This window comes from Terrapene carolina, unplaced genomic scaffold, assembly GCF_002925995.2.
Source record: "Terrapene carolina triunguis isolate 2854851 unplaced genomic scaffold, T_m_triunguis-2.0 Scaffold192, whole genome shotgun sequence".
Taxonomy (NCBI): domain Eukaryota; kingdom Metazoa; phylum Chordata; order Testudines; family Emydidae; genus Terrapene; species Terrapene triunguis.
In genome coordinates this window covers 12,683,388-12,706,391 of record NW_020664543.1, presented here as the reverse complement: position 1 = coordinate 12,706,391, position 23,004 = coordinate 12,683,388, and the positions used below count along the sequence as shown (strand labels likewise).

At 43.1% G+C, this 23,004-nt stretch overlaps 1 protein-coding gene across 1 annotated transcript in view; it reads left to right on the top strand.

Moving 5' to 3' along the window:
* The window catches only part of ABCC3 (ATP binding cassette subfamily C member 3), a 76,270-nt gene that overhangs the window by 17,885 nt on the left and 35,381 nt on the right, over positions 1 to 23,004 (top strand). Inside the window, exons 2-9 of the mRNA XM_026654442.2 lie at positions 7,074 to 7,250; positions 9,894 to 10,019; positions 11,260 to 11,397; positions 13,236 to 13,361; positions 14,476 to 14,537; positions 16,028 to 16,159; positions 18,920 to 19,138; positions 22,374 to 22,551. Coding sequence (XP_026510227.1) covers positions 7,074 to 7,250; positions 9,894 to 10,019; positions 11,260 to 11,397; positions 13,236 to 13,361; positions 14,476 to 14,537; positions 16,028 to 16,159; positions 18,920 to 19,138; positions 22,374 to 22,551 — 1,158 coding nt within the window. The remainder of the gene's footprint in view (positions 1 to 7,073; positions 7,251 to 9,893; positions 10,020 to 11,259; positions 11,398 to 13,235; positions 13,362 to 14,475; positions 14,538 to 16,027; positions 16,160 to 18,919; positions 19,139 to 22,373; positions 22,552 to 23,004) is intronic.

Sequence of the window (23,004 nt, the reverse complement as noted above, 5' to 3'; positions counted from 1 at the left end):
GGTCTGAGCTCACCTTCAATTGGAATGAGATGCATCAAGCCTCTAAACCAAGCAGAGCCGGGTTCAGGAGATGGGCGAATAGGGCCAGGGTATCTGGGAGTTTGAGGGGTGCGATGCAGGGAGTATCTTTGCACTTGTGTGTTTCTGGATCGCAGTCCCCTCATTTTACGCACAGGCTTGATGGCTGTTTAGTGACATTTCACAGCGATGGCCTAGTTGTGATGTTCTGCACTGAGATTTAGTGGTGGTGTAGGTTTTGTCACTAGCGTGATGGGTTATAATTCAGCAGTAAAGTGTAACTGGCTGCTCCCTGAAAATTGCTTCAGTCTGATGAGAGATTTTAAAGGGATCCCAGTGTCCCTGCTGATACAAAATTCATACCTAACTCATTGATTCAGAGCAAAATAGAAGGTCAGCATTTCCCTCCCCTCTCCTGAAATAGCTAATCAGCAAGAACAAATTAGGTTACCCCTGGAACATCGTCTGTTATTTAGATACTTTCAGGGCTTTATAGATAGTTCCACCTATGTTCGTTATCTTTTATTGGCCATAAATATTTAGGTTTTATTAACTATTTCATGCCCTCTAAGTTGCTGAGACACCACAATGGTGGGCAACCTGATAGACACTGAGATTGATAGAAGTCAAGGCTTGAAAATGTTATCAGACACACAGTAGTCAGAGGAGTAAACCTACTAGTTGGGGGTCAATATGAAAGCTGAGGGGAAAGCCCAGTAGTGAGCTCTGTGGCCAATTATCTGCCAGAAAGCTCAGCAACCACCCACAGTTGCTAAAGAAGGAAGGTGCTGGGGATTCTTAGCAAGGTGCTGTTCATGGTTCTTGCTAAGGGGTCTCCAGCTTTTCTATCAGTCTCTGGCCAGTGAAAATTTTGAAGTCCCCCATCTGTCTACAGATGCATAGATACAATGGTATATAGATACTGGAAAGGAGGTGACTTGAAGTCATGGGGCTGCTCACATGCATAAGGGAAGCAAGATTAGCCTTTGCTATTTGGAAAGGTGCCCCATTAGTTCAGCTTTGCTGTAAAGAACTTGTTCATTTTCATCACTGACTCTGTACTCTCTGCACTGTTCATGCTGGGTCAGCGTCTCCTTCATTATCAGCAAAGGCTTCGTTTTAGGGGGGAGATTCTCCAAAGCAGCAATGGGATTTCGGCGCACAAGCCCCATTGACTTTCAATGGGTATTCTTCCCTTGGCATTTGAAAGTAGCTGTGCAATTTCTTTTGTCTTGTTTAAATAAGAGCTAACGCAGACCTTTAAAGGTGTTGTCAAATGTCACCAGTGTGGTGCTCTGCTCTAATCAATGTTGATAACAGTCGGCTGCATGCGTGTGTTCCCTCTGCGTGCTGCCTTGGCTCTGCGCAGATAGCTGGCACAGCAGACCCCAAGAGAAACCCCAATGACCACAGACTCCGATAAGGTACGAAGGCACCCGGCCAGGTTTATTGCCAAACGAAACACAGTCTCTAGCTTCCCGGATCAGATGTCTACAGTTTTGCTAATACATATGTGCTTCCTGACAATGGATCGGCTCAGTCAGTGGCAGGATGTACCACTGCCCCTTAGGCCAGACAAAGACAACCCCTCAGGGGTGCATTCTTATACACAGGTACTAACAAGTTACACCTCACTCCTGACGTATTGAGGTACAACCCCTCTACGTAGTAAGTTGCTGCCTATCACCTTGTACATGTTGGTTCGAACAAACCAATCCTATCCATCATATTATCCTTTTAACCCTGTCTTTAGGATACGTCAGCATGTTCTTGTTATCTGAGGAATGTGCTAGTATTGGGAGTGTTCTGGTACTATCCTGGCACGTGTTTATATCACTTGTGCCCAGTATCTTCTAGGTATGTGTGTTTTTGCAACATCAGCCCTCTTCATGCCAGGTTCTGTGAGCAGGGCCTGCCTCTTGCTCACAGCTTAACTTTGTTTTATATCAGCAAAGTCTTGACCATTACTTTAGCTCAGGCCTTAGGCCTCATACCAGGCCTCTGATACAAGAACTTATGTTTCAGGACCTCATCTTACTACAAAGGGTATGTCTACATTGCAGTTAAAAACCCCTGCCAGCTGACTCGGGCTCACGGGACTAGGGATAAGGGGCTGTTATACTGCGGTGTAGACATTTGGGCTTGGCCTGGAGTCTGGACTAGGACCCTGTGCACTGGGAGGGTCCCAGAGCTCGGGCTGCAACCTGAGCCCAATTAAACAGCTCCTTAGCCTGGGCCCCGTGAGCCTGAGTCAGCTGGCATAGGCCAGCTGCAAGTGTCTAATTCCAGTGTAGACATACCCGGAATGGGCTTTGAAGCCATACAGTCTGCATTTCAAAGGGAATAGAGCAGGGGTGGCCAACCTGTGGCTCCGGAGCCACATGCGGCTCTTTAGAAGTTAATATGCGGTTCCTTGTATAGGCACCGACTCCAAGGCTGGAGCTACAGGCGCCAACTTTCCAATGTGCTGGGGGTGCTCACTGCTCAACCCTTGGCTCTGCCACAGGCCCTGCCCCCACTCCACCCCTTCCCGCCCCCTCCCCTGAACCTGCTGTACCCTCGCTCCTCTTTCCCCCCCCCCCAGCCTCCTGCATGCCATGAAACAGCTGATCGGGAGGTGCGGGGGGGGGGGGAGTGAGGGGAGGGGGGAAAGTGCTGATCCGCAGGGCTGCTGGTGGGTGGGAGGTGCTGGGAGCACGGGGGGGGGGGAGGGAGCTGAGGGGGGGCTGCTGAAGTATTACTGTGGCTCTTTGACAATGTACATTGGTAAGTTCTGGCTCCTTCTCAGGCTCAGGTTGGCCACCCCTGGAATAGAATAAACTGGCTTTGTTTAAAGATCAGAGTGAATGGAGGGCTGGAGCAGATTTCTGGGTAAGTCTGTGCTTCCAGTAGGTGACTCACGCAGATCATAAGGAGACCCATTTCATCATGGTCATAAAAAAGGGCAAGTTTAGGGACCTTGCTTTTTTCTTTTCTATTTACCTTGAATAAATTAAATGATGTCTGAGTCTTGTTTTGTTGTATGCTGGTCTCATGTGACTCTTCTCCCTCTCCAACGCTCATCCCCCCCCTCCATGCTCTCTTCAGTGAACAAAATTACTAGCGGAGACAAAAATAAAGCACAAGGTAGATGACAGTTGCTTTAGCAATTCAAATTGGAAACAAGGATCCTGACTAAATAAATGTTAAGAGACAAGTTCCTGCTATGAAGGAGGTTTGTGACTGTCCACTTTGTTAGGATGTCTCATGCTCCTGTTAGGTTGAGTGGGTGGAAGCTAAAAGCAGGGTAAGCTTGGGGCAGGGAACAGGTTTGCTTATGAGTCTCTTAAAGTGCGAGTGTTGCTACTTTCCTCCTAGCTGCAGGAAACCTTCCCATAGGGAGAAGAGAGAGAGAGTGGAGTTGTGTGGTTTTGTAGGGAATTACAGTATAATGGTATGACTGCCCTCGGCTTTGCTTACCTCACTGCCTTTATGCATGACAGAGGTTCCTTGTAGGGATGGATAGAATGGTTTGGGTAAAATGGAAATCCTTCTAAGCCCCTCCCACCCCAACCTTTGCGTAATACTTAAAACCAAACCTTTTCTCCAGCTGGTCAGATTCTGATCGTGGCATAAAAGGGTACAACTCCTTTGAAGTCAGAGGTCATGTTCCTTCTTACACCAGTTAAGAATGTAGCCCAGTGTCTTCGTTTCATCTTTGCCAAAGCTGCAGTATTAAGCTGTGCGAGTACCAGGATTCAGACAACGCTGCTAGAAATTTGCCTGTCTGATCTTGTAGTTATGTTTGTCAAAGGGGCTACCTTGTATATCTCATAAACTGACACAACACTGCCTAATCTCTAGCAGTTCATCAGTGTGACCATATACTACTATGAATAAAACAACGAGGAGTCCTTGTGGCACCTTAGAGACTAACAAATTTATTTGGGCATAAGCTTTTGTGGGCTAAAATCCACTTCATCAGATGCATGGAGTGAAAAATACAGTAAGCAGTATATATATTACAGCACATGAAAAGATGGGAGTTGCCTTACCAAGTGGGGGGTCAGTGCTAATGAGGCCAATTCAGTTAAGGTGGAAATGGCCTATTCTCAACAGTTGACAAGAAAAGGTGAATATCAACAGAGGGAAAATTACTTTTGTAGTGCTAACGAGGCCAATGCAATCAAGGTGGATGTCGCCCATTCCCAACAGATGACAAGAAGGTGTGAGTATCAGCAGAGGGAAAATTACTTTTTGTTGTGACCCATCCACTCCCGGTTTTTATTCAGGCCTAATTTGATGGTGTCCAGTTTGCAAATTAATTCCAGTTCTGCAGTTTCTCGTTGGAGTCTGTTTTTGAAGTTTTTTTGTTGAAGAATTGCCACTTTTAAGTCTGTTATTGAGTGTCCAGGGAGATTGAAGTGATCTCCTACTGGTTTTTGAATCCTACAATTCTTGATGTCTGATTTGTGTCTATTTATTCTTTTGCGTAGAGACTGTCCGGTTTGGCCAATGTACATGGCAGAGGGGCATTGTTGGCACATGATGGCATATATCACATTGGTAGATGTGCAGGTGAACGAGCCCCTGATGGTGTGGCAACTCCCATCTTTTCATGTGCTGTTTTTTATATATATATATAATATATATATAATTTATTTTGCTTACTGTATTTTTCACTCCATGCATCTGGTGAAGTGGGTTTTAGCCCATGAAAGCTTATGCCCAAATACATTTGTTAGTTTCTAAGGTGCCACAAGGACTCCTCGTTGTTTTTGCTGATACAGACTAACATGGCTACCGCTCTGAAACCATATACTACTATGGTTACTCTAAGCCTTATCAGCAGATTGCAGCTGTGTAATTCACGTAAACAGAATCTGTTGCGTTCAGAGTCTCTTTCTTTAATTTGGAAGAAAAACAAATAAAATAGCCTGGAAGCCCATTTGGAGACGTTATCAGTTTACAAGGGAAGTTGGATAATTGGAAGTTTGCAATTATATTGATAGCTGAAAGTCCAAAAAACACAGAGTCAAACATAGCAAGAGGTTTATACATAGATAACATTTATCTGTGTTTCAGATAGGTCTTAATTTTAAGTTTCCTGTAAAAACTTATCAAGCTGTAGAAGATTTTAATGGGGAGATTATAAAATTATCTACTGCATTTAAGATGTAACTGTTATCAGCTAACTTAGATAAGACAGAAAACATGTTCTCACTAACTACAGTGAAATATCTGGTTCTTAGTTTTGACAAGTTAAATTATTCACCCTCTTAACTTTTTTATTTGCAGAAGGTGCTCTCAAATCAATAGGTACAAACTGGGAACAAGAATCTCAACATCTGGAGTTGCATATGGAAAGTGTAGCAAGGAAGCTAGCAAGCAAAGATGTTTGCAAGGAAGTAGATTTTCCTTCTTACACACAATCTGTATTCTATTGGGTTCTGTTTATAGTAGGGATTTACTTATTGTTCCAGGAGGATTAGTAAGAAGGTCAAGATTTTGGCCATAAATGCAGCCTTTTTCCAGATTCTCAAAGTTACTCTCAGCAAATAGTTTGTTTAAACCTGATGATCTCCCTTAATATCAGATGTTCGTGTTAGATGAGCCCTCAAATTTAATATTTTTACATTGAAAGTGTCATTTCAAAGTTGTGCTGCAAATTGGGAGTGCCGTGAAATGCACACTGGGGTGCCCTAGACTCAGAATAGCCTAACAAATGCTGTAATGTCACTAACTATAGATTACGGTGACCTTTTTTTAAATAGAACTAACGAAACCCTAACAAATACAGGTAAATGTAGTGGTTTTGCATAATACAATATGTAAATTTTTGTTCTAAGTTACAAAGCTAGAAGTCATCATTGTAATAGACAGGTTGGGCTTAGCTGGAGGAATTTACTGTATGGGATTACACAACATTTACAACTATTACTCATAGCCCTTCTATTGGGACAAAGGTCACAAAAGATCAGTGTCACAGTTGCAGGGTTCTCTGCACCTCTGTCCCTTCACTGGTCCCTGAGTGCACGCCCACAGGTGCCAGGCCTGGTGTGTTTACATCTGCTGAGGTGCAATTCCACAGTTCTCCCACTCTTATATGGGGCCCTGGGCTATGGCAGTTTGTGTATCCATGGCGCTTATCCAGCAGTTCCGACTGAGTTTGGGATTCTGGGACCAGTGGTGTACAGCGATCAGATGGCCTTCTTAAAGCACAAGTATTGTTTGTTTTACCAGTGGGAACAAAGCTTTTAGAGAAAAATGGATTTTAAAACAACAAACTGTCTACATGGATGTGTATGTAGCCGAAAGTACTACCACGCTGTGATAGTGACCTAGGTAGGCCTCGCTCCTCCAGAAGCTCCTAGCACGTCCCTGAGTCTCCATCTAGTTCCCCCAAAAAACTATGCTTTCTTGAGAGAGAATCCCATTTTAAACCCTGTTATACAGAGGCGTAGCGAGCGCCCTGCGACCGGAGGGGGCCCCGCAAGGAAGGGGGCCCCTAAAAGTGGCAAAATAAATACCACATTCCAGTTTCTGCATTGTAAGGGGCCCCACAAGGAAGGGGGCCCCTAAAAGTGGCAAAATAAATGCCGCATTCCAGTTTCTGCATTGTAAGGGGCCCCGCCCGGACATATGTTCGGAGGGGGCCACGTTCTTTGTTGCTACGGCCCTGCTGTTATAGGTTAGGGGAGGGGGATTGTTTTTGTTCTTTTGTGTTCCTGGGCTTTGACCCTTTCTGGTCCAAACCAGTTTTGTAGGTGGGCTATCCTGCGCCATTCTTTTCCTTGCCACCTGTTTCTCTAGACAGCCCTCTACTGTATTAACCCCTTATATTCATACAGTAAATACCCCAATAACAAGGCCAACATGCAGTGTTCATCAGTTATTACAGAGCAGCTCCAAATCCATCACAGTCAGGATCTTGGGTTTGCATCTTTTTTGAATAGCACCTCCAGCAGCTCAGTGCCCCCTACACCCTCTCGCAGAGTCCGGAAGTAGCTCCTTTCAACAGCCATTGTAGCCAGCAAGGCTCCCCACTAATTCATGTCCATGCATCTTTTCTTCAGGATCCCAACATTTCGGTGCACACTGACAATCCGGACCTAACACCGTGTTTTCAGAATACCATCTTAGCATGGATCCCTAGCATTTACCTCTGGGCTGTCTTACCCTTTTATCTCCTTTATCTAAAACACTACAAAAGAGGATACATCGTACTCTCCATGCTGAGCAGGTTCAAGACGGTAAGATCTTTCTGTAACTCGCTGCACAAATGTGTATCCTTGAGGTCACATGTGGGAGTGGAAGCAAAGACATGCAAATTCAAGGCAAATGGTGCATAAAAGGGGAACCCAGTACCAGGTTGAAGATCAATGACCTTATCTGCCTCTAGATTAAAGTTAGCAGATCAATACAGCTTTACAAATGTTTGATAATGAAGGGCAGTCTCTGCCCTGGCCAAGTCTGGTTCAGGCTCAAAGCATAAGGCTGATGCCACTTTCACTGGTTTCAATGAGGTCTGGGTGCACGTAAGGGCAGCTGGATCAGGCTCATGGTAGGTAACAATATGCACAGAGATCCCCGAAATACCTAGGCATTATCGCCAGAGGATACAAGCTACCCCTCTCTCTGGCTTGGATAAGCAGAGCTCCTGCTCCTTGGCTGGTGCAGTGAGAGTTCGCCCTCCAGTGTCAATTTACTTACCATCACGATGATCTCCTTAGTACAGCTATCTGTCGGTCTATCTATGGATTGATCAGTCACACTTATATGACCCCTATATCTGAGCACCTCATAATCTTCAATGTATATATCATCACAACACCACGGTGAGGTAGGTATCCCCATTTTACAGAGAGAAACTGAGGGCTTGTCTACACGGTGGGGCAATATGCACTACGGTGGTGTAATTTCTGAAGCACACTAATGTGCTGCATTAGTGCGCAGTAAAGGTTCCATAGTACTGTTTGAAACAGTACTGCTTTAAAGCACACCAGGGAATATTTAGTGCACACTAGCAGGGTCCACAAGGACCAATTAATGTGCAACATGTTAGTGCACTTTAAAAATCACACCCCTGTAGCGCGAATTACCCCACCCGATAGACCAGCTCACTGTGACATGCCTAAGGTCCCACAGGGTTGTCTGTGGTGGAATGGAGAATTGGATCCAGGTCTCTCAAGTCACAGGCTAGTACTGTGACAATTGGCTCAGGTGTCCTCTCTATGGAAGCTCACACACTGCCCTTCACAGAGATGCTCACTAAAATTTTTCTAATTATCTCCATCCTCTTCAGTTTGTGACATATCTCCCCCACCCCCTCCGGCTAGGGAACAGTAACACTGGAACTACCCTGCAGATGCTGCCACCTTTCTCTCCATTCACCTTCTCAGTTCATGCATCATTGTGAGCCATCTCTCGCGTAGGAGATATAACTCATGTCACGTGGAATCCATCTGTGGACCTCCCAAAGCCTTCATCTTGTTGTTGGGCTGGTTGAACTCCAAACAGATTTGCTATGCCCCTGATGTCTTTGGGTCGTTCTTGATACAGGCATATATGCTGACAAGAATTGTAACCTAGAGAATATAACATTGCTGCATCATCTTGCCCTGTGTCCTAGCTCCAGATGAATGGAACACAACCCACGGGGGTAAATTGTCACACACACACACACACACACACACACCGTCATCTCTTTAGTTTATAACTTCAGAAACTGAAACGGCAATAGAAAACCTAATGGCCAACTCAAGAGCTAAGGCAGGTAGCGATAAAACCTCCCTTTGCACACTGTAAATATATTAATTAGCTAATCTTATAGAGCACAATGAAATGCTTTGCGAGGGTATCGGGAGCTGAACACTGAGGACCAGTAAAATCCATTAAGCCCCACCACCAGCCACTGTGTACACAAGGTAGATATGTGATGAATCACTTCATGCCTCACTGATTACAACCCTGAATTCAACCTCCTCTGCTTAGAATCTACCTGCAAATAGGATGAGCCAAGTAAGGGGAGTAAACAAAAGGAGGGGAAAGGGTTAAAATAACAAGATTAAGGCTTGTACACACCTCAGCAATGTAAAGGATGTTAATGCTCTTGAGGTTGGAGATAGATGCAGAGACCTGAGAGAAGGGCTTGCTGGAACTCACCCCTGTGCAAAGGGCCAGCACGAGACCACTTAATCCTCACTTAAGACCTATTTTGAGGGTTTAAGTGGTACATAGCTCTTGTGCTGGGCCTCCGCTCAGGAGTAAATTTCACCCTATATGTGTAAAACAGAATCAGGGATTTTCCAAGCAGCTATAAATGCCTAATAATGTTTAGCATTTATACAGAGAGCTTCTCTATTTCAGGAACTTTACAAACAATATATAGGCCCCATTACATCCCTGTGAGGTGGTTCAGTGTCATGGTTATCCGCATCTTACCGAGGAGAAAACAATGTGAAACGGGTCAATAGCTCGTGCAAGGCCTCAAGAGACTACGGGTCAGCCCAGGAGTAAAACTTGTGGCTCCCAATCCGGAGCACTTGTCACTAGACCCATCTCTTTCTCTCTCAAATTTGTACCACTGGATTTCCAATTACAACTGATTAATATAGTGAAAATAGGCAGATATGTATGTCTGTGTCCATATCACATTCACACCTCCCCCCCTCAAAAAAAGTATGAGACCAGATTCCCAATTGGTATAAATCAGTGTACATAAGAACTTACGCTCCCTTGACATAGCTCATGGTTTTGGTCACCTGGGTGAAGTAATGGCACTGGTTGATTTTAAATCAGCTTCTCGTTGATCAAAATCTAACTACTCTGCAGATCTGCACCTGGAGGTGAATTTATCAAATGCCTTCCCCGTTTAACACTTATTCTTCTTTTAGATTTTAGGTGTTCTGCTGTGGTGTGTGTGCTGGGCAGACCTATTCTTCTCCTTCCACGAACTCCTACAAAGCAGAACCCCGCCCCCTGTCTATTTTGTCACTCCCCTAATTGTTGGCATCACAATGGTTAGTATGCATTTCTATCAGTGACTCTTAATGGAAGTAGCTTTCGCAGATATGAAGTAACCCTTTGTGAACTAATGGGGTAGAAAAACCTTTCTGTGCAGTCTCCTCTAAACCACAGGTTTCTACTGGTCACCAAAACCACTTGAACTGGTCCAATGTTGACAGCCTCAGCAGAGAGGTTGAGGAGTAGATGGGCCATGGAAACTGAGCTACCTTCCCAGCACTTGAATTGATGCTTTTATTGGTTGGGGCAGGATCGCAGGGTGCTGTGGGGTGAAGCAGAATTGCTAGCTCCATCACGTTATATCTCTCTGGTGGTCAAACAGAACTTTGGGAGGATTGTCAATCCAACACCTTCCACTGCCATTAAATGTTCTCTCTATTTAAAAAAAAAAAAGTTGCTACATGAATTATTAATATTTTTTGAGTTTATGTATGAAAAACGTTGCTTACTGAAAAAAGCCTCCGGTGCAAACAGCATCCATTGAAGAGATTATTAATAATGTCAGTTTAATGGAAGGGTTTGTTCTATATCATTTATTTCCTAATGTAAAATTCTCCATGCTACCTTACTTGTGATTGTTGTGTAGAGAAAGTGACTTGTCTTTTATGTTCGGTTTGTTCTAACCTCTCCTGAGCAAAGCAATGTATTGCAGCCCTGTTTGTGCATTATTCTACCCTGTGTCGAACTGTGCCTTGATTTATATTGTTGTTGGTTCTTGATTGGACAGAAACCAAAAGCATTTTATTTAAGAACTCAAACTGGCTTTGAACTGTGGACTGGAAGATGAAATGCTAATCCTTATCCATTGAGCTTTTACTTCCTTATGTGGGATGAAAACGTTCACAGACAGGTTATAATTTCACCTATCTAGATGGAAGAAGTGAACTTTTTGGTGAAGAACCAACGAAGTTTAAAAATATGTTCACCCTTAATGTTAATTTGGCACAAACAAGAGAAATTTCAGTTAAAAGAAAAAAACAAATTTCTGAATCCGAGTCCATGAAAATAGGGAGAGAAATTCTTTCACAAGGGCCCTGTCCTGCTTTCATTAGGCAAGTGAAAGTTTGTGATTGACTTCCATGGGAGCACGACTAAACCTTAAGTGCACAAGAAACCATGTTTGTAAACCTGTAATTTTAGTGGTGGTGGGAGTTATGATGGGCACCCAGTGAAAGCATGAACGGGGAAAGCATTGTCGGGCATGTATTTATGTGTTCCTGTGTTTACTTTTCACAGGTGTTAGCCACAGTACTCATTCAGTATGAGAGGCTGCGAGGGATTCAGTCCTCAGGAGTGCTCATAATATTCTGGTTTTTGTCTGTTCTCTGTGCCGTGGGTCCTTTCCGGTCCAAGATCATTGCTGCAACAGCTCAGGTAAACATACTGTGCTTGTGTAGGGGACAGCTCGTATAGCACTACCATGTCTTTGAAGGATAGATGGGAATGAGTCACCCAGTTTAGAGTTCATATCCGAACCTGAACTTTACCAAACAAAGGGGAAGTTTGGCTCCAAAGATCAGATTCAATCTGTCTGTAATTTAAAGGGAACTTTTGAGTCATATCATTGCATGCCAAGGGAATGCCCAGACTATGCTCAATCAAAGGATGCGTTGGACACCTGGCAGGAATCTGAGGGCTACACCAGTTTCACAGACAGTAGAGCAGATTGCAGCCTTTTAAATATGGAACAGTGGTAGTAGAGACAACGTCTTAATATCCAGTACCCCTGCTTGGATCATACAGCTTGGCTGCACTGTATAACTCTATGGGCTGCACAGTCAACTCTTGATGTGATGGGAACAGGATTTTCACTCTTTGTAAGCAAAGATCAGAAAGTTAGAGGGAGAGGAAAGAAAGCTGTGCTGATATGATCCATGTTTAAAAACTTAGCCAGTTCCGCCACAATGAGAGAGGGACTGCCATATCCCTGATCAGAGCAAATTTCCATTTGGCTATTGAATAAGTCCCATGGATTCAGGGATTAGATAATTGAAGGCCTGGAGAGAAAAGCAGCATGTTAAGAACACTAAGCATAAAATCCTGGTCCCATTAAAAATCAGTGGGAGTTCTGCACTATTTGGTGATTTAAATGATTATTTATTTATTTATCATCATTTCTGTAGGCGAGATCTTGATATCCTGGGCTGTGCAAAACATGGAGTTTGAATTGAACTATAAATGATAGTCTGTGCAATATTCGTTTAGAAAATAGTACATGCCAGAGTGGGATGCCCTTGTGAATTAACTGGTGTAAATTTAACAAGTACAGTAATAATGAGTTTCCTTGTTATGGCCCCTCTCACCCTCGCAGTGTAACCGTGAGGCTAAAACACAAACATAATCAAAATTCCATCTCGCTAATATAAATAAGTAAAAATATTGAATTACATCATGATGCAGCACCAAAAGCTTTTTCCTAGGGGAAGAGGCTTTATCAATGGCTAATTCTGCAGTTAATCTAAATCAAGAGGTTGGATGGCCTACAGACCTGGACCCTTAAAGCAAAGCCATAGGCAACATTTCTTCTATTGTCTTTGCAACCACCAATGGCCAGAAACGCCCCCTGTCTGACTGTAAGGATTAGAGATTTTATATGATTAATGAGAGTGTGCACAATTACATTAGTCAGGATATAAACCAAAACTGTATAAGGGGTTATACAGTTCTGCTATGAGGAGTAAGTCAACCACTGACTGATAGGAGTTGGAAAGAAACTTCCCCTAAGGGAAGAGTGTACAGTAATTGTCTATTACAAGGTTTCTTGTCCCTTCCTCTGAAGGCATCTGGTACTGGCCCCTGTCAGAGACAGGATACTGGCCTAAATGGATTCCTCTTTTGATCTGGTGTGGCAGTTCCTATGATTGTATATTAAAGGCATGATCCTGCACATATCATCACCAGGATCTCTGAAAAAGATTTCACTTAGTCCTGATTCAGAAAAGTATCCGTGTTCAGGAAAGGCGTTTAAGCACATATTTTAAGTCCCACTGAAGTCAATGAGACTTAAGCACATGCTTAACTTTAAGCACATATTTAGATGCTTTAATGAATAGGGACCCACATTTATAAGCATTATTCCGCATAGTAAGGTGTTTGCAGGATAGAGCCCTAGAGGAGAAAATGTACTGCCAGAAAGAAGCTCAATAAATTAGTAGGTTCTACAAGAATTAAGTCTAATGAAAACAACCTTTTACTGTTTTTTCTCTTTCTAGGGCCAAATAAAAGACAGGTTCAGATTTACCACATTTTTCAGCTACTTTGCACTGATACTCATTGAGCTGATCCTTTCGTGTTTTAAAGAAAACCCTCCATTTTTCTCCCCTGTTAATTCAGATCCTGTAAGTACTGCTCTATTTCTCTGACTGTATTTTATAGAATGTCTTAGGTGACATGTAAGGGAGATATCGGTAATTAGTCTCTACCGGGAGGAGTGTTCGGGTGGCTAGGGCAGTGTGTCTCAACCTTTTAGGTTGACAACCCATTACGTGAAGTCAAAAAATTTCACAACATGCCCTGCTCCTTTTCCTCTCCCCCCCATTATATGTACTAAGATTAAAAATGCATCCGTAGTAACAGTAACAATCCTGTGTAATTGGTTCATGTGTGTGTTTCAAGAGGTTGACAGAGAATGCTTGCCCTTGAAGGGGAATTGTGTTCAGGGAATAGGGGAGCAAGATTTTCTTTGCTTTATATTATAATAAAATTTTCAACACGTCATGATCCCCCAGTTGAGAAACACTGGTTTAGGAGATTGGTAATGCTACATGGAGCCTTTCACCACTAGATCTCTGGTTCAAATCCAGCTCAGAGCAGTTGGTGGCTGAAGATAGAGCTCACTATTAGAAATACTGAGATTACCACACCTCATTTATTAAATTGTTATGCAGCAGCAAATATATTTATGAGAATTAAAATGTGATATTAATTGTTCCAAGGATTATCTCTGGAGAGATGGACTTCAGTTTGATGGATGTCCTCTTAATGATATGTGAAGCCATTAGGGTTTTAATTTATTAATAAATGAGCCCTTCCTACAGGACTTTAGGATGGATAAGGAATAACCTTAAGATAAGACAATAGTGCTGTCTAGAGGTTAAATTGCTTCTCTATCTTCTTAAGCAGTTTTCATAATTGGATTTATGTTTGAACCAAGCTGGGAGAGAATGCTGAATTATAGAATTAATTTCTGAAACGAACATTTCTGAAAGCAAAGAATGACATTTCATTTTGTACAAGTGTGATTAAAAAGCAGTATGAGGTGTGGTTGTTAAGGAACGAAAGGAGTCCTGTATGAAATGGAGAATGAAAGAAATCAATTTTATGTCATTATTAGGACATAGTGCATAAGTTACTCTCCATGATAGTCCAAAAACAATTACAATGTGTTTTGTCCTTTTTGAAGCAATGTTATTTTAAACTTCTTAATTATTTTTTTATTTAACTTTCTTGTAGAATCCATGTCCGGAGTTAAATTCAGGCTTTCTTTCCAAGATGACATTTTGGTGGTTTACACGGTGAGCATGTCCTTCTAAGGCTTTTATAACCCCAAGGATAACCTCCATTTTTGTTGGCAAAAATACAGGACTTCTGACTAGGGTGACCAGATGTCCCGATTTTATAGGGACAGTCCCGATATTTGGGGCTTTTTCTTATATAGGTGCCAATTACCCCCCACCCCGTCCCGATTTTTCACACTTGCTATCTGGTCACCCTACTTCTGACAACCAAAAAATTCCCTTGTAGTATCTACTGGATAAAGTTACTCGCTTCCTGTTCAGTCTTGTGTGATGTTTCCCCTGAGAGGTGCCAGGACACCAGTGGTAGCAGTGAAAGAGATTTAAAAATCTGTCCATAAAGTCCCCACAAGATTCATAATACCTTTCAGAACTGTAGAGGTGAAACTGAAGAGAGGCCTAATAAACAGTATATACAATTTGCTTACTATGCACTGGAGTGCTAACATACAGCAAGAGAGTTGGTGAGTCATAAGAACATGTTGCACAACAGGGATAATATTGCAACCTCTGGGGGGATGTCTTTAATTTCCTGTGGAAGTTTTCATGTACTGTGTTTGTAAAGGGGTTTTCTGTCCAATAAGGAAAGAAAATGGAGTCCTCTATGTAGCATGACAACTTTCAACAATAGAATTGTTGGTGTTACACATGGATTCAAGGTGCAAAGTTCAGATCAGGATTCAGATCCAAAGTTTTGGCCCATCCCTGATCGAGAGATGGGCCAACTGCAAAGTTCACATCCAGACTCAAACTTTCTTTGAGGGTGGTGACATCTGGGATTTTTGCTTCAGCTTCAGTGATAATAGTTACACTGGCATTAGCAATGTCCTCTTATTGTCCTGTGTGTAAACCCAGTAAGACCATTTCTAATAAAGTGTGTCATATTTGCAAAGTTTCTAAGGGATTTGAATGCTCAACTCCTATTAGAAATTAATAGGCATTAGCTGTCCATATCCCTTAGGCAGCTATGACAACTTCACCCTAAATATGCCATTGAGGAATAATAATTTTCAGTTATATGGGGGGGAAAAATCCCGTTTTCCTTTGGTTGTTTATGGTCTCTTGATTTTTATACTTCATTCAGCTCAGACAGTGACTCTCAACTAGTTTCGTTATTTTAACATCCTAACACGTCACCATTCTCATGCAGTAGTACCATTCAACTCAAACACTTCTGGAGATGGTGTCTTTATTGTTCTTTAAATTGTTTTAATTTACTTTTTTTTTTAAAAATCAGGACAATATTTCTATAATGTATTAGGTTTTAAAAATATTGTTTACTAAACCTAAACGTGGAACCTAAACTACCTGACCTCCTTTCCCTGCATTTGTAACTCGTTTTTGCTTTAAGATCTGATTATCACTCTTGGTTTAGAGAGAGATCCCTCTTCTTTTGTTAGCTAAGTGGTACTGGAGTTTCTAATGTTAATAGATGTCTTTAATTTTATCAGCCAAATGGATTTGGAACTATTATTTTTATATTCATACAGCATGGCAATTCTTGGTTATAAGAGGCCTCTGGAAGATAAAGACTTATGGTCACTGAATAAAGATGATACCTCCAGTATAATTGTACAACAACTGCATAAAGAGTGGGATAAACAAAAAGACGAATGGAAACAGTAAGTGCTTCCACATTTTAGCAAACCGAGATTGGTCTCTAAATTGTCTGTATGTTAAAAATGAGTCCTTCTCTGAAAAGGGACGAAGGTCTGGTCTACGCTATAACGTTGCTCCTGCCGATGTAAGTTGCCTGCTACACAGACCTAATAACTTCACCTCCGCGAGAGGCGCAGCACTTAGGTCAATGTAGTTAGGGTGACTCAGTGTCTGTGTAGACACTGCGTTATTTACATTGCCTGTTGACTGTCAGCCACTCATGGGCTCACAGCTGGAGCCTCTCTGCCCTGGGGCTGACAGCTAGGGCTGTTGGCCCAGGTTGGGGGAGGCTTCAGCTGCCAGTGTCCCACAATGCCCCACACAGTTAAGTTGGTGGAAGCTCTCCTGGTGAGGACGTGCACCACCGACAGATGGTGCACGTGTGGACGTGAACCACCGTGGTAATTACAATCTAACTTGAGTTGACTTAATTTTGTAGTGTAGACAAGACCTATGTAAAACGGCCACCTATTAACTCAACCAATCTGTTTTTCCAGGAGTATTAAGTCATGTGTGCTTGCTTTAATACACTTTTACTCCTGTTAACACTGCAGAACGAACACGCTTATGAGAAAGTGAGCTGGGGTCTTCTCTGGCTCAGACATCATCTGTAGAATTGCTAAGTAAGTTATAAGTGCAGAATCTCCACCGCTGGTGGTGTGGGAGCCAAAAGGACCAACCAAGGGTGGCAATTTGGGTGGGGGAAGATCTCCTTACTCGAAACTGAGCAGACTTCATCTGGAATCTCTGAGACACAATAGATCTGGAGCCTGATGATTTCATTCTGAGTCAATTTTCAGAGTAGACTTTATGTACATCTTAAGAAACAAAAGGAATCCCCTCCCTCACACACGCGCATGAGGCTTTCACATCTCACACCACCTTCAGCCTTTGAATAAGCTCCTGGGGTGAGGAATAAAGGATGAGATGCTTAGTTCAGCTTCTCACTTCCAACTAGTAATAAAAAGTTTTTAAAAAATGACCAACATTGTTTATGAAATAGGCCCCTCTCACAGCGAAGTTAGTGGCAGAATTCCCGTTTCTTCAAGGGTAGCCAGCATCAAGCTTGGCCTTTGCATGTAGTTCTCACACTAGACGAGATGTCCTTTCAATCTCACGTTCTGTCCTAATCTGATCTAAAAAGGACAATTATTTGTTGTGACTGTCTCTCTCTCACCCACTGACTGGTGTCAAAAGCACTTCTAAATCAATAGATTTCACTGAGGATGTGTTTATAGCCGGAAACGTCAATAAGTGGGTCCTTCATTTCCATTTCCTCTAATTGTGGAGCTATTTCTTCTCCGTTCAGAGGTTTTCCTCTGTTTCCCTGCTCCATGCAGTCATGCCAAGTTGGAAAGCCCCCATTATGGGTTAGCCACTCTCTCACAATAGTATTTTTGGCAGAGTTAAATGAGATGGGGGAGTTTTTGCTTTGCAGGTAAGATCTGAAGAGCTTCCAGTACTAACACCACTGGCTCTTCGGTTCTTTTAATAACTTGTCTATTTTTATGGAAGGGTGTAACGTGCATTGTGTGGGATCTGGTCTCTTGGTGCACGGACATAAATCCAACTTCGCCTAATGAGATTTGTATAATGAGGGCAGACAGTTTACAGAGACGTCGAGGGCCCAGCAGAACTTCCATTCTGAAACCGTGCCTGGGGTTTCGTCAAAAAGTTCATTGTGTTTTGATTCTTTACAGTGCTGGTAGCCACCCCCCCCCCCCCCCCCCCCCCCCCCCAAACAAAGTGTGTTGCTTGCAAACTGAGCAAATCTAACCTGGCAGATACTGAGCGAGAGAATGAACTGTGAAACCCGGTGAACTATTTTCAGCAAATAATTTATTTGTCTGATTTAGCCTTTATTTTCTGTTCACAGATGGTCTGTGAACAGCTCAGAATTTCCACGATTTTGTTCAAGGAATGATGTATGTGAACACATTTCTGCCTCTGCACTCTTTGTCACGGGTATCACTTTGAGAATCTGTGGACTGTTCAAATTTCAGGCCAGTGGAGTCCTCAGCTAGCTCCAAAAAAAACCTACCCGGTCATTGGAAAAAGTCAAAAAGCCCCTGTCCTGATGTTATTAACAAAAGAGGTTAATTCAAAACGAACGTCTCAGTCATGGCTGCTCGCAGGGTTCTTTTCCTGTCCTTCCTTGTAGCTGATCCTAACGTCCTTTCCTCTAGAGGCTTCACCCACCTGCATTACATTCAGGGTGGAGTTTGATAAGCCAGAATTGCCTCAGTGAGTCAGCACGGTTCCAACACCTGCTGATAGAGGGGGGGCAGCAAAAAATCCTGCCAGCCTGTTCTGAGAGAGTTGAGGGAGTGAGAGTATCGAGAAGATGGGATTTCCAACAGCCCTTAGGGGAATTAGGCACCCAAATCTCATTGAAAGTCAGTGCGTGTTGGATGCCTGACTCCCTTAGGTGCTTCTGAAAATCCCACCCAGTGTCTCGAATAAAATTATAATAAATGTATCACACTTTTCCTCAGTAGCTCTCAGTGTTTTGCAAAGGGAGTATCATTCCCATTTTTACAGATGGGGAAACTGAGACACAAACAGGTGAGGTGGCTTGCACAAGGTTACCCAACAGGCCTGTGGCAGAGCCAGGAACAGAACCCAAATCTCTTGTGTTCTAGTTTGAGGCTCTATTCATTGGGTCGCACAGCCGCCATAGTGCTCCTGAGCTCTTGCCGTAATCATTTGTTTCATACTCTTAGGAAAGAAGACGTGGCATACGTGAAGATATCTAACCATGTGCTGAACCATGTTGGTGATGGCCCAGAGGAGGCAGAAGTTCTGATCCGGGATAAGAGGCAGCATAAAGAGCCTTCCTTCCTCAAAGCATTGCTAAGAACCTTTGGCCCATACTTCTTGATCGGCTCTTTCTACAAGCTGATCCAAGATCTGCTTTCTTTCGTCAACCCTCAATTGTTAAGGTTGGTTTCTCCTATCAGTCGTTTTTACCCACAGTCCTCAAGAAGTCTCAGCTTCAGAGAAGAGCATGCTTCTTGAAGTGCATTATTTTCTCCACACAGTGTTGTGTGCGCAAGCCCAACAGCTTTTGTGGTGAAATGGCAAAAGGTGGCCGTTCTTCCTTGTGTACTAAAGGGGAAATGAGACAGGCCTGACTAGGACACCTAAAAATGAAAGACCCATAAATTGGGCATAGCCAAAAGGCTGCCATGGGCTAAAAAATGGCCTATTGCATTCTGAGTGGCGGCCTAAAGTAGTTTATTCTTTACTGCTGAGGAGCATCTCCAGCCAGGCAGGCAGAGCATTGCATGCTGGGATCAGTAGTTTTTGCATGCCGGATGTCTACATCAATGATGAAGGCAGCTGCACTATACCTCATTGTATACAAATGAAGTGTGGCCCTTAGACACCGGGCAGATTGCCAGTGTAGCTCTTGGCTGGGACAGGTTTGGGAGTTCCTGCCTTATATGTAGATTTATTCTAGTCAGAGCCAAGGCCTTGCGCATTCTCAAAGGTGTTGCAGTGGTGAGAACGTGGGGTGGGGTGAATACATTTTCCAGAAAAAGGAAATGATCAGATACAAGAAGGAAGGTCCTTGCCAAAAGTGAGAAGCGGGGTTAGTAGCACCTTTCCCGTCTTCTCTTGCACTCTCCTTACATGGAGTAAGGCTCATAAAAATACTTTGCTCTTTGTCTCCCTGAAAAATAACAGGAGTACTTGTGGCACCTTAGAGACTAACAAATTTATTAGAGCATAAGCTTTCGTGGGCTACAACGAAATACTTTGCTCTTTGTCTCCCTGGGAGATCGGCTCTCCCAGCCCAAGTCATAAAAGGATTGTGCATCTTTGTAAAGTGGCATCTCACTTCTCTTTCTGTGTTGATTTATTCATGTGGCACAAAGCTTGCCAGCTCATTAACTAGGAAGAATGTAATGAGGGAAATACCAGAGTTGCAGGGAATAGCAGTTGTGTTCCATCAAACAATCATTTTTCGCTCTCTATCTTTAAAAGACGCACCAACATTTTAAATGCTTATGGAAAGAATAGTGGAGAATAGATTACGGCTGTAAATGAATGTAGGGGGTGGGGAGGAAAAAGACTGGGTTTTATGGTATAAAAACCTCTGTTAAAATAATGCTTTGTGTGGAGCTGTCTTCTGAGATCCTGCTGATATGTGAATGCTTTGCATAACACACAAGAACTTGTTACAAAGAGGAGGATCCAACCCACCATATCTGCATTTTGTAGTTTAGATATCTCCTTTCAAAGCCTTGAGGAAAGAGGAGAGTGCTAGCAGGCTTTTAAGGGGAAAGTGTGTTAAATGTCATTGTATCCTGGGAACTTTTCAAACTTATATCAATTCACAGACAAGTTTAACGTCCTGATCGATAATATCTCAAGGCACATTGCCATGCATTCATGTAAGCATCTAAACTCTTGTGAGCCGCCTCAGGAAATTTATTTCTCGCAGCTGGAAAAAGTAGGGCGGTTTGGCAAGTTTTGATGCATGTAAAACAATAGTTTTATATTTCTAGAAAGATCACTAGGTCACATGCTGGGTCCATCAAGAAGAGCCTTTACAGAGCTCCCCACCTAGTGTGCGTCAGTCCGCTGATGCTGCCTGGAGCTGCTCAGGGGAAGGTGGGTTTGGGGCCAAAAAGGAATGTTAACCATGGCCTCCATGTTTTTGCCACAAGTGATTTGGGGCCTGATCCTTAGCTTTTGCAAATCGTCACTGAAGTCCCTGGAGCTATGCCAGTTCACACCAGCTGGTGCCCTGGCCCTTTGAATCAAATCATAGGTCCCACTTTCCTCTGATAAGAAAAGGCAGAATTATTGTGGCAGAGCTTAATTATCTGATTCATAGTGCCAGATCCACTTTACGTGGCTAGTTACCTGAAATTGGAAATGCAGTTACTGGGGTTATTGTGCATTACTTGATATTTTCTGCTTTTTAGCCATATCTTTACCATGCAGGCCTCACTGGGAAAGCAATTGCGTGTAGTAGAAGTCAAGGGTTATTAATGAAGATAAATGGCTAGTTTAATGGCATCACCATTTAGCTAAAAGGTAGATGTGAATGTCAGTTCTTTACGGATACAACTAGGAGAATGGGGTTTGGAGCCTATTTCCCTGAGGGAGAAGCCAGCCCGAGGCACTGGTGGTCCAGGAGTTTGAAGAAGGTTAGGATGAGGTGATGGTTTGACTATGACCTGCTGTGATGCAGTTTTGGAGGAGAGGAAGAAAAAACAATTAGAAACAAGCTCCAGACCTGTGGGGTAATTGAATGATTGTCTTCTGCCAAAGGGGCAGAATTAGCTGGGGATCCATTAGCCCCTTGGCATTTGTAAGTAGGCTGAGGGAGCTCAGCTGGGAGAGAGCCGCAGGAGAACCAGGGCTCTCCAGCAGAGACGGCGTCACAGTGAGTGAAATAGACTCTTGTCTGTGAAGGGCCGGAGGTAGGACTTGGAAGAAATAGGGAGATTGCTGGGGGAAGCTGCTGGCGTCCCTGTGGAAGGGATGCAGTGAGAAAACCCTGAGAAGAAGCAGTGGGTAGCAGCACGATTAGCTCAAGAAGGACAGAAGCGGGTTTGTTTTGGAATGTTGGTGTTGACTGTTTGATTGGACTTTCATAACCGCAGAAGGGGACCGAACTTCCGGAGGGCCAGGCCACCGAAGGCCGAGATGGAGACATGCTATTGAGGGGCCATGGAAGTGGCCGCCAGTGGGGCATTAGAGATGTGTCCCTGTAATGCCTTAACTTGACACTAGGGAGTGCTCTTAGGGTGAGTCCAGTCTCCTACACCTGCCTTATGTAGTAGACAGGCTGGTGTCCCACTGCATGTGTCACTCAGCTCGCGGCTACATGGAGCTACTTAGAGAGGCCAGATAAGGAAGCCTCATTATAGAGGCTGGAGCTCAGCAGAGCCTGATGTTCGGCCTTGTATTCCATCTATTGCTGGTTAGTTCACAACTGGGCTTTCTCTCTGGCAAGATCTAATGATTAGCTGTTGTATCTAATGTTGTTTGAATAAAGCCATAACCTAGCTTGTAACCAGGAGAATTTTTTGTCATTTGTGAGAAAAGGGAGTATGTGGCAACCTGCTATGGATAAGAGAAGCTATGTGCTGTGTTATGTTCTGTCCCATTAATCTCTCTCCTTGTTTTGTTTTTCTTCCCCAACTTTCTTAAAAACAGCATATTAATTGGCTTCATTAAGGATAAAGATGCCCCATCCTGGTGGGGATTTTTGATTGCAGCTTTGATGTTTTTCTCTGCCGTGCTGCAGACTATAATACTTCACCAACATTTCCAGTACTGCTTTGTTACTGGGATGAGGCTGAGAACTGGCATCATTGGGATGATATACAGAAAGGTAAGACTGGAAGCATGTAATTGGTCAATGCAACTATATATAGCCAAGGAGGAGTGATCTTAGCCATTAGACAATAAGGGGAGAACAGGCTCATGATTATGGGGAGAAAGCTGTCTCCTGGAAAATAAAATGAATGCTCAGTTTTCTAAAATGCCTCACTGCACCTTAAAGTACTTTCAGAAAGTAGCAGCTGAGTGTAGGTGTGTTGTTGGATCACCAAACATGGCACAGTCAAATACTGGTTTTATTTAAATATTCAAAATCAAGAGGTGCATCCTTAGTCATAACATACAATTATTTTCTAAGATGATATCTAATAAAGAGGCATCATGTACTGATCAAAATGGAGGAGCGCAAAACAAAATATGTCTCATGAAATTTTATTCTCCAAATGAATTAAAGATGATTTAGGATTGACATCATTGTTTTATTCCTACTGGAGAAGTATCTACT